The 11,764-nt window shown below is 41.5% G+C and overlaps 1 protein-coding gene and 1 pseudogene across 1 annotated transcript in view; both read left to right on the forward strand.

Moving 5' to 3' along the window:
• The window catches only part of LOC102196434 (serine/threonine-protein kinase H1-like), an 11,679-nt gene extending 3,803 nt beyond the window's left edge, over positions 1–7,876 (forward strand). The window contains exon 3 of the mRNA XM_005730506.1: positions 7,478–7,876. Within this exon, the coding sequence (XP_005730563.1) occupies positions 7,478–7,876 (399 nt within the window). The remainder of the gene's footprint in view (positions 1–7,477) is intronic.
• A 2,776-nt stretch (positions 7,877–10,652) lies between these two features.
• Positions 10,653–11,764, forward strand: part of LOC102196702 (integrin beta-1-like) — a 16,470-nt pseudogene continuing 15,358 nt past the window's right edge.

The raw sequence follows: 11,764 nt of genomic DNA on the forward strand, positions 1-11,764 counted from the left end.
CCGTCAACATGTGCAACGCATTTTTTTGCAGATTCCATGGGGAATCTTGTGTGTGTGTGTGTGTGTGTGTGTGTGTGTGTGTGTGTGTGTGTCTGACAATCCGTGCAGGTCGTGTTAGAGGACAACTCATGAGATTATGGTGAAAGCTGTGAGCGCTGTCCATGGTCCTGAAATTTTAACAGTTTAATTTGACTGTAATAAAACTTTATTAGGGAAAACTGTGTTTGATCTCTATCTGAGGCACGATTGTTTTCAAGATAGGGTTCAAAGTCCATGTCGTCATCCCTTTGTTCTCTCAGTTCTTCAGCTATTTCACTTCAAATCTGATCGTGCAGGCTATGATAATCCTGCACCTGCATGAGTTTTCATGCTTGATTTAAATATTCCTCTTTCTATATTTTATGCCTTGAGAAAGAAACTGCCAGGAATGCATATGCAGGAGGCTCAGTTGCAAAAATCTCCAAGTTTCCACCTCTTACAAGCAATCTTGCCATTGCGCTCTCTTTTTAAACACCAACTTTACTTTTGTTAGGGAAAAACCCAGTTTGTTTTGGCATAAGGCATTAAATCTTAATCTTGAAAACAGAAGGAAGCTGGAGAAAACTGTCAAGGTAACCTTGAGCATCTATTAGAAATGCGTCTTTGTTCATTTTCAACTCTTTGGCCAGCTGTGGCCTCACCCACTGAAGTGCATCTGCTTCCAGCATAATCATTGAAAAAAATGTAGTTTTAACTAAATCCCTGATTTTCATTTTGACATCTGGTCTTCTCCCTATAGTATAATCTGGCATTATTTATGACGTGCATGCTCTGAAATTATGCAAAACATTTCTTCACATATGGTCATTACATCTACTCACCACACAATAATAATTCATACCTTAATCACTGCGCTTTTAGAACTACCAGAAATGGTACCATCCTTCCATCCTTGCCTGACATAAGTAGGGAAAAAAAGTCAGCTCAGCACATTGCAGTACTGGTGTGGTAACAAGGTGAAGCTCTCCTTGTTTTCATGTCTTCTTCTGCAATATTGCAAAGCACATGAAAGAAAATGTGAAAGTTTGTTGTGATGTCTTTGAGTTCCTCGCTTGGTTTGGTTCTTTGAGAATGCTTTGAAATGGTGGGAAATGGGGCCTTGCGTGATTTTCTCCCCACTTCCCTATATCATATAACTGAAGTGGGTATTTTTAAAAGCCTATTCAGTCAAGCTCAGTAGTGAGTTCGGGCTTGTTCTTTCACGCTGATTACACACAACGCTGGATTATTCACTGGGCTTTAAGCCTGGCTCGATTCTAAGGGATGCAGTCTGACATTTTAGTCTGGCATACAAGAGGCTCCCTTACATAGGCCCTGGACTATTATCCCTGTGTTTACCGCTGCACTGACCACCAGCTGAACAATAATGCAAAATCCTTCTAAACTTCATGCAAGAGCTTATTTTATGTTTTTCACGGTGGTTTTTGACATAGCTCATATGTAGGCCACGCTAGTGAGGAAAAAGTCTTGACATTAAAGCTAAAAGCAACATTTATAGAACCGTACGCTCAGTCTCTCACATCTCAGTGAGATGCAGTCAAGGCATCAATCTGTAAATTCATATGGTCCTATTATAAAGACATCATACATGGCTGAGTAACAGTCCAGGGCTTGATAGATCAGCCATCAATCACATTTCCATGTTGACAAGGCACTTATTCTCTGTCATGTGCGAGTATCCACCCTCTCCAGCAGAGTGACAACACAGTTAAGCGCGCATGCTGTGATAATAATGTAGTGAAGGTTGACAAGTACCCACAAAACGTGGACGTCTGTCATCACAAGGGCTCCTCATGTCATTAAGAAGGGTTCCTCTCTTTGGGTGCCTCAGGAATTTCTTTCACATACTAAACTTGACTTGAAGCGCATCAGTTGGAATGATATGTCCACCAATTAAACAAAGTGACTATTGGACTTTGCCCCCTTCCCAAAAAATGTGCTTTTCGCAGCAAGAAGGGGAACACTGACTGACTGGATCCTCAGTGTCTTACGGCGTACTACTACTGAATGACAGGGGTGGTTTGCCTGGAGTGATATCTTCTTGACTTGAGATGTTACAAGTGAATGTGATTGGATGTCAATCCAATCTGTGCATTTTCACCTCCACAGAGACTGGAGAGCAGGTGTTGCCAATAACATGAACAATGGCTCGTTCCAATCAAGTGTCCCAGTATGGCGTAACAGTGCAAACAAAGCAAATGCCATAGCGAGACACTGAAAGTAAAGCAGTCGAAAGGAATGAAGACATAATTAACTCGATTTCTGTGGTCAATAGGAAAAAAAGGAGTAAAAATAAAGTTGGTATGATCACAGATGCAGTCAGCATGGCAAGACAGCCTTTGAAGACATTTGCTGGCAGTGCACATTCTGCTTCAACAAGATGGCAGAGATGCAGTAAATTAGTACAATTTGACACGACAAGTGATAATATTAAACAGTGGAAACCATCTGGTAAATCTAGATATGGTTTAAAACCCAAATACCCGCTGCTATGTATTTATTGAAAACCTGCAGTGCTGTATTAGAGCAAGCCCGGTACATTTATTAGATTTTTGTTACCTATCCAGCGTATCAGCCCCTTTTGCATTATGAAGTGTTACGGCAACACAAATTTGTTTAATGGGCTTTACAAAAAATAAATAAATAAATGCATAAAAATTATGTAGACTTGCTGCCTCGTAAAATATGCGTATCTGCTTAAAAAGGGTGAATAATAATATTTCGAGTGTTTAGTACTAATGAGGATAATTCACATGAACTAAAAGAATTTCAGTTTGAATTAAATGCACTTTGGACAACCTAGGTTTAGCAAATTTTATCATTTAAAAAGAAAAGAGAACCAAAAAAATCCCACTTTTGTTACATTTCTGTTCCCCATGCGCTGCGCAATAACAGGTCCACAAACCCTAACAACACCACTGACCAGGAGCACTAATCAAAACAAGAATCTCAATCACCACAAGACTGCAAAATTACTGAAACAAAAATCCCTGCGCTGCTAGCTTAAGGGTTTAAAGTTAAATATTAACAGTGCAGACGATGAAACCAGATCAAATTATTAAATCAAACAAGTATGCAAGGCTGTACTCTAAAGCAAAAACTCAATGCAGATAACTCAATATAAGTGAGGGTATTGTTTGCATTTACAGTGTTACAGGAATGAGTTATTACTTTTAAGTCTAAAAGTTTCACTCTACCCAGCCCAAAGCCATGTTAAGTAAGTTAGCATATTTCTGTATAACCACATGCATTAACACATTAACACATGGGGTTTTTTTAAGCATTTACAGCAGACTGCAGTCATCGGAGACCATGTATAAATATGTATTCAATGATGCAGTGTAGCAAAAAGGATTAACTTCAGGTACAGATGGACATAACTGTTTTTTCTCCTCTTCCTCACTATGTAAATTAATACACAGGGGCTGCAATTACAAACATTTTTCCAAATGTATCAGCAACCTTTTGTTTTTATTCAGGCTGAACGGGGACTTTGGGCACATGCATGTGTGTAATTTTGCGTGAAAATGTGAGTGGGATGGGGGAGGTTTGAGGAAAGAGGCGAAGGTGAGACTGAATCGGAAATGCAGAAGGCCGCTGGCACCTTCCCACGAATTGAGTCCCTTTGTCTCACCGCAGCCCCCACCCCTTCTTTTATTGCACTAGCAGCAGACACACAAACGGTACATTCATACGTGCCATGCACGCTCCACTCACAGGTGCAGCAGCTCCTCGCCTGAGGACCTGTAGTGCAAACTCACGCTGATGCGTTTGCTCAGTAGTGAGCGTGAGGAAGAGGGGGAGCCGGGGGTTGATGGCACGGGAGTGAGGGAGGATGCGAGTGAGGAAAAGAGGAGGGGGCAGAGGACAAGCAGGACAGAAGAAGCAACGGATGTAGCCTCAAGGGCTTTGAACGCCTTATCACTTAGTCCCTTCTCTCTGTATAAGACAAATAATTTCCTTTGCACATAATCGGGGACATCTCATCTGTGTGACTGTATTTTGTTTGTGTGCCTGCGAGCGTGAATGTGTGGCAGTCTTTTGCATGTAAAGCAGCAGTCCTCGCGTTAGTTCTGTCCAGGTAGCCTGGTAACCTCCTCTGCATTCTGCCGCTGTGTTATGGAAGCCACACTTTCCTGACCCAGCCCAAATGTCTACATCTCCAAGCAGGAGGCCAAATGGGGTAATGGTTAGGCCAGTCTGCCCCCTAGTGAGCACCATGTGAACAGCCCCAGCCTCCACTTGGCCACAGTATATTGTACATGACAGCCCACTCTCTCCTGCATCCGAGTATTGATATTTTGATTACTGTGGGTTAGCTGGTACTTTCACCTGAATTAGCAACAGGCCACCTTCTCTATTTGGACTTATTATGATGAAGCATATTTACCTTGGCTTTCTTGCTCGGGGAAGGCTGCCAGGTGAATCAGATTGCAGTAAATTGTGAGACAGACACTCGTGGAGTGCTTCATGTGATCTGCTCTTGCTGCTTCTCCCTTTTTACTCCCAGCATGAGCCTTGATGGTTGCACCTGAGAGGTGAGAGTAACAAAGGGTATAACGCCTGCTCTTTTAGTCCACTCTCTGGGCATCTTCTGCTTCTCCCTGTCCAGCACCATGCAAACATTTACCATGCACCACTGACACGTCCACACCTCACTACATGTTCAATTAGATAAACTGATCAGGAAATTGAACCCGGTTGTCCTTTGTTTGTTGCGGGCCTGAGCTGAGCCAGTAACACTCATTACTCAAAAGTACGTTATCCTCCTGATCACATTAGCGCAATCCAAGCTTCTAGCGTTTTCTTCATTTGTTGCAATTACAGCTTTGTCAGGTAAAGATGTAGCGTGGCGCAAACACAGTCACTGGAGCTTCTCATTCACTCTAACAAGATGTTGCTCAATAAGCCAAGCCCTGTAGGTTTTTCCACTGCTTATACCGTATCTGCACTCCACTCATCTCCCTCCTCTCTCTTTCTCTCCCCTCGTTGGCTAGCTCTCAGCTCAGCAGTGATGTATAACACTAGCTCTCGCCCCCTTCCTCTAAACGCAATAAAGCCTTTGTGTATTTTGACGTGAAAAATGTTCAAAATAAGGGGGAGAGATAAACTTCCTGAAGGAGGCTCGGTTCCAAGGAGGCAACTCAGTTATGTCTCTTCTTCTTTAAGTGTACAGGAGGAAGGGAAACTTTTGATACCTCTCAACAGCAGCATCAAAGACTTTTACTGCATAATTCCACCTTTTTTCTCATACATTGCCATCAGGCACTAAACGTATGTATTCCCGTTATTTCAGATCAAAGACAAAAGGCATCGCTAGCCACAGCTGCTATCAAGTGTGTATTTCATGGCAAGGTAATAAGAGGCCTCGCCAAATCACCACCAGTGCCAGATAAAGGGGAAAGTCAGACTTGTTAGTCGTGGGAGCTCAATCAAACGGTGTCACTCTGCCTGCCTCTCAGGTGTGAAATAACAACAGTGTGAGAAGAAAGTTTGACTGAGAATCTTTTCTTTTTTTTTCAGACTCGTTCTGCTGGCAGCTCAGCACCCTGTGCTGTGCTTACACTCTCACTCCCCACCCCACCCCCAGTCACTACACTGTGAGAATAAGAAAGTCCCCCACTTCTTTGAATTCCTCTCACCGGCAACAGTCTCGCGATTGTCAATTTCATGCTTGATTAATTGTCATTACTCTGCCAGAGACAAAAAAAGGAGAGAGAAATGTATTTCAGGATTAAAATGGAGAGCTAGACCTCCCTAAAGAGTGAGATTTAGTCTGAGCAAGGTTGAGCAAAGAAGCAGAGAGTTTTACACTCTGATTTCACTGCGTTTAGCTTTTTCAGTCCTCAGACAAACATGCCAGAGAAATATTTGAGCGCACTGTGCTGAATATGGAAATAGAGAACAGAGATTAAGAAAGGGATCTTTTCATTGTGTTCAATACTACTCAGTAATAATTGAAATCACCAAATTTGATGGAAAAATCATGCAATTTGTTTGCTAATTACTCTAGTTACATAAGTGTTAACAAAGGTGTGCCACAGGGTTCTGTTTTAGGACCTCTTTTAGTTGCCATTTTTTTTAAAAGTGTCAAAATTTAGAAGGACTACAATTCATCTCTATCTTTAAATAATACTTTTTCATAGACGATAGTTCCTTTTGTGGCCCAAGTGGTACTGTACTCCTACAATTCAATCCTAAATTTATTTAAACTCGGATCTAAATGCTGCCTTTAGAAGTAAACATCACTACTTTCAGCAGGACACATACTGAAAACTCTCATACTGAAAATATCCTCTCATTAAAAAATAAAAAAAATGTGCTTGGCTGGATGACAAACTGTGCTTTAAATAAAACATATAAGTGAGTTTTGGCAAATCTCTGGCTTCACATACATGTGAAACTATAAATCAGTATTGCACTGGACCAGGTTCTAAGATGAAAACTGTCTCTTAATGCCAACATTAGAAAAAAAATGGATTTAATTTGCTAAAAGCCAGACAAGTGGAACCATCTGAAATTTGTACAATCAGAGAAGTTAATTTCTTTTAAATGTGAAACTTCTTGGTCACATCAAGCACAGCGACCTTTTGTTGTCATTTTTACTCACAGTATTGCTTTATTATGTCAAGTTTTTATTGTTTTGAATATATTTATATGTATGTTTTCTTAGTTTAATTGTAATCAAGGATTTTTGTAAAATTGTGATAATGATTATGACCATTCAACATTAACCAGTTGCCTGTTTTTCTTTTTGCTTTGATTCCAGATCAATCTAGTTGAAAATCTGTATCAATAATATTTTTATTTAAAATTTGATGGAAGCACAAAGGTCATCACTTTCCCGAGGCAGGCCTCTAGAAAGTTGATTCCCTGACTAAGAACCAAGGCTGTGATGAATAATTTAATGAATTTGAATTATGATAAGGATTCTGATGTCTTCTCTCACCCTGCAAAGATGGCTTTGCCGATTTCAAAGCACTCTTTAATGTCAGCTTGGGTCATGACAAGGCGGATGATTTGCAATGGATTCCACTGAAGCTCATCTTTGCTGCCTTTATTGTGAAGCTAATGCAGGCTAAGATTAAACATGCACCCAAAAAAATCCCACACATGCAGCAGAGCTGTCCTACCTCCCAGTCTTTGTATTCATTCAGCCAAGACTGCTGCTTCCTTTTGCCCAGTGACATTTAGCTTTCTTTTGAGTTTAGTTCTGCTTGTTAGGCCTGCAGAGCTCAGGGATCATAGTTTTATTGCTTTGTTAGAATGAAATCTTGCATCCCGCTTTGAAGCAGCTCGGAATCTGTGCAGGCGCCTCTTCTAGATACCCAGCTATTAGAGCGCTGTGGGTGTCTGTGTGTGTGTGTGAGGGGTTGTGTAGGCTGAATTGTCATCTTCTTGGGTGAGAGTGTTAATAGTCTGCTTGTTCTATCCACAGCCTTGGCCTTCAGTGTCCAACTTGGCTAAGGACTTCATTCTGCGCCTGCTAGTGTTGGACCCGGCCACCCGCCTCACTGCCGAACAAGCCGTCCGCCACCCCTGGGTGGTCACCATGGCAGCCAACTCCTCCATGACGAACCTCCATAGATCTATTTCGCGGAATCTCAGGCAGCGGGCATCACGCAGCTCCTCCCGGTGCCCCAGCAGCAGCACCACAAGCTCCACTGATGCCAGCAGCCTGGGAAGGCTAATGCCACCAGAGACAAAGCCGAAGCAGCAGCAGCAGGGAAGAGCAGCTGGACTGATTCAGCCTCAGAGAGCCATACAACCTCGAGCCAGAGGGCACAAGGAGCATCAGCATCATCCAACTAAAGCATTAGATTCACGAGAAGGCTAATGAAAGGATGGAACCAGCTGCCCCAGCTCTGCTCACGAACCACAGGGAGCCTAAGTGCCTGGGACAGGTGTTGTGACAAGAAAGTTTTCTGGATTGAAGTCAGGTTTTTCTACCAGAGTAATAACCCAGGTTCCCCTAAAGGCTCATTTCCATCTTCCATTAGTTTCTTGTGGGTGAATATCCTTTGATTCTGAGGTTCTGGCCAATACAGAGACAGAGCTGTCCACCTCCACAAAATCTCCAGCCCCTGGTTATTCACACTGCTCAGACTAATGGATTCAAGGTCTCATTTAGATCATTATGAGTCACAACATCACCTGCCTGTGAAGAGGTTCATTCTAAAAACCTAAAAATTTATCATTTGAGCAATGGGAGGTAATCATAGCCAGGATGATAAAATATTGCTGTTTCCTCTTTGATCTATTTTTTTTATTTTATTTAAACTCCCCCATCACCACACAGCATATTTTGAGGAAAAAGAAGGAAGTATGACAGCGCTCTTGTCTTTCCCTTTGTTTTCATTCCTCCTACATAGGAGCACCCACAGTCCTGTGGAAACACTGAAAGCACAACCCATATATATATACAGTGGCAGGCCTCTATCACGTTAAAACGAAGCCCTGGGATAAAGAGCTGCATCTTCTCCTGCACACTTTGTGTGAGCTGTAAACAACAGCAAAGAGCCTTCTTAAGAATATGTGTTATTTTCCAGTGAGAAGTTTTAAATTGAAATGCAAATATGTTACAGGAGGGGAAAGGCGTGGAAAGGCTGGATTAAAATGCAAGCGTGATGCCAAATATAATTGCCAGTGAAATCCAGTGTTGTTTATCAGACATCACGCATTATATCTGGTGGATTTTCCTTTTGTTGTTAAATCTTTTAAAACGAATGCTTGGACTGTCTATGGATTCAAACTGTTTCTGACAATTGTAAGAGTTGTAAGTGTAAGAGAGCGCAATAAAAAGACAGCACAAGAGAGACGAGACAGTTTGTATGTTAAAGTTTAATATTCAAGTCCATGGTTGTAAAAAAAAAAAAAAAAATCTAGATTATTTTCAAAACCACTGATGCACATATACACATTAGCCACAACACTCAAACCACTAACTAGTGAAGCAAAACACATTAATCATTTCAGTGTGAAATCCTTTGATTTGACACACACACCCTGCCTAAACAATGGCAACCACTGGGCTCCCTGGCGCACCCCAATGGCAGTGGTCTCTTGTAACAGAATAAAACACTTACACAACTTGCTCATATTATTCACATGGTCAAAAATGTCATAACACTGTTAGCTTTTTTAAATATCTTTAACAAAATGCTAAGATGTTCCATGCTATGCTCTCAATCCCTTCTCGTGGCCGTCGGCTGACAAATACTACAAGCTGTTTAGTATCAGCTTGAACTATCTTGGCCAAACACCAGTCAGGCAAAATTAACTTCAAGGTCACATCATTTTTGCTCTTGATAATGAAACTTTAGAGATGGCCGTGGGATGCAGCTGGAATCTTTAGAAAGTGCTAATAAATGGACCTTAAGGTTGCCACTGAAATACAAGTTCAACTTGGAAAAACCACCCAGCTCCATTCTCACCAATACAGCAAAGAAGATGCTTTACCAAGCTGTAAAAATGTACACTATGATGTAATTTGGAAGAGGTCTGTGTATTATTTCTTCAGCAGGGAGCACAGACACTTAACACTCGCCTCTCAAAGGCTGCCCATACTCAGTGACCCGAGATCAATGTCCCTTTGGGCAGAACAGAAGCGCTGCCGGTTGGAAGTAAAAGGGAAAAAAACACAGAGAACAGCATACAAGTAGGATGGTGGTGGGCAAAGAAAATCTCCTTAAAAGACCTGAGCCAACACTGCGTGGTCTTCTTTCTCTGTCCTTTGATGCCTTTTCTATATTTTGCTTTAAAATGAGTCAGTAACTTTTTGCTCTTAGAACCATATCGCTTCATATATTATGAGAAAACTTCATTTTCTTTGCCTTTTTTTCCCCTGAACTGTTTGCAAAGTTTGACAGCACGCTTGAGAATGAGCTGATTTGTTATGGATTTCTGTTTCAAACTCTGCAAATAAAATTCCATTCACGGGCTGATAAAGAAATTTGAATTGAATTAAACCAAATCGAAGTCAGCAATAGTGGAAAGTGGTCTTTTTGTTTAATCCTTTATCTTTAAGACGGGAAAGCAAACTAACTGTCGCGTCTTTGTATTGGCCAGCTCATTTTTGCACACTGACTAATTCCATTGTTTTTGCTGTTATAGTAGGTTTAGAGTGGGCAGTGAGAGCCGCTTGATCTCGAGGAAATTTCTATACATATTTACTGCTGTCTTTAATAGAGCTCTGCAGAAAATCCCCCTATTATTTTAGCTTGTGATGCTATGTGATCAGTCAGCTATTGCTGCGCGAGATAAAACCATACTATTATTCATTATTCCCACCAGTTGCATGCAAATAAAGCTACCGTTATCGTTCACATAGCTTATTTTTTGACTTCTCTACCTTGCAAATTCAACGTATTGGATTTGAGGTTTAAAATATCTCCTCTTGCAAGTGGAGGAAAGTCCTGAGCCTTTGTATTTTGAGCAAGAACTGTGTCCTCAAAACTCATTTAGCTTGTATGCTGCTGGGTCAATATCTTTTGGGGCTTTAGTCGCATGCTGTGGTCAGCAAGGCCAAACAATCGAGAAAGCAGAGCTCTGCAAAGATTGTAAGAGATAGCGTGTGCTCTCTAACACCGGCCCAGTGCTATATGAGGACAAGTATGACAAGTAAGTGTCTTTTTCTTTTCTTCAGCTTTTCTCAGCAGAAAGCTGGGGAATTATTCTCTTTATCTTTGGCCTTACTTGAAGAGATCATTTGCTGCTCACGACCCTGAAACATAAGCCAGTTGATCCACTTGTGGCTGCTACAGGAAAGAGGATAACAGAGGGAGGGAGAGGTGGCAAAGTCCCACAGCTCGTGTTTTGCACAGGATGTGTATAAAGAAACCATCTGGTCCCACCCCCAGAGGGAAGGCACCCCTACTCTCCTTCACGTTTGTCTACACACAGTAGAATCAGTCAAGGTAAGTGCCTTTTATTTCTATTGTATAAACCAAACACCCACAGGTCAAATTCATAGTCTTTTGTAAGCTGCTCAGTGCAGAGATTATTTTCCTTAAACAGCAATTACAACTCCACTCTGCCTTAATGATTTGAGAGGAAAGAATGGTCAACATTTTAGCCAGTAAATTACTTTTTTTTCTCTTCCAGATGAGCATCCTATTTGCTGTTGTCCTGTTATTGTACTGCAGATGCAAAGCCACAGGAACACAAGGTGGGTCAATACTTTTCTCATTGAGGATGCAATGAAAGTAAACTGTCTCATTATTCTTGCCGCTCAGAAATTCTCATTTAGATTGTAGCCCGGATCCCACCAGTTGTTTGCCAGTCAAAATTTGCTCTTGTCATCTGCTGCAGGCTGAGCTGCTCTCTCTTTTATATGCAGCGCAGCTCCAGACGCAATGGGACAGCAGGTGGACGTGCGTTCACTTCTGTGGGGCAATTTTTATTCTTTTCTCCTTTTTTTTGCAGTGTGTCACAATGATAAAAGCAAATGGGTTTGAATCAAATTTTAGGAAATACACTTATGTTAGTTGCCTTCACAGAAAGATATCCAGGATTTCTCTCGTCTGTGTAATCACTACTCATTCGCAGACAGTTGTGAGAGGATGGACTCCCCTCTAGTGTGTCTGAATGCTAAATATGAAGCTGCAGCAAACAGTCAGGTACATTAGCTCAGCGGTCCAACCTTTTGTTTGCACCATGGACCGGTTTATGTCCGACAGTATTTTCAGGGGTCGTCCTTTAAAGTGTCGCGGATAAATACAACAAA

The sequence above is a fragment of the Pundamilia nyererei genome, unplaced genomic scaffold (assembly GCF_000239375.1).
Source record: "Pundamilia nyererei isolate P.nyererei 1_Seehausen unplaced genomic scaffold, PunNye1.0 scaffold00037, whole genome shotgun sequence".
Classification (NCBI taxonomy): domain Eukaryota; kingdom Metazoa; phylum Chordata; class Actinopteri; order Cichliformes; family Cichlidae; genus Pundamilia; species Pundamilia nyererei.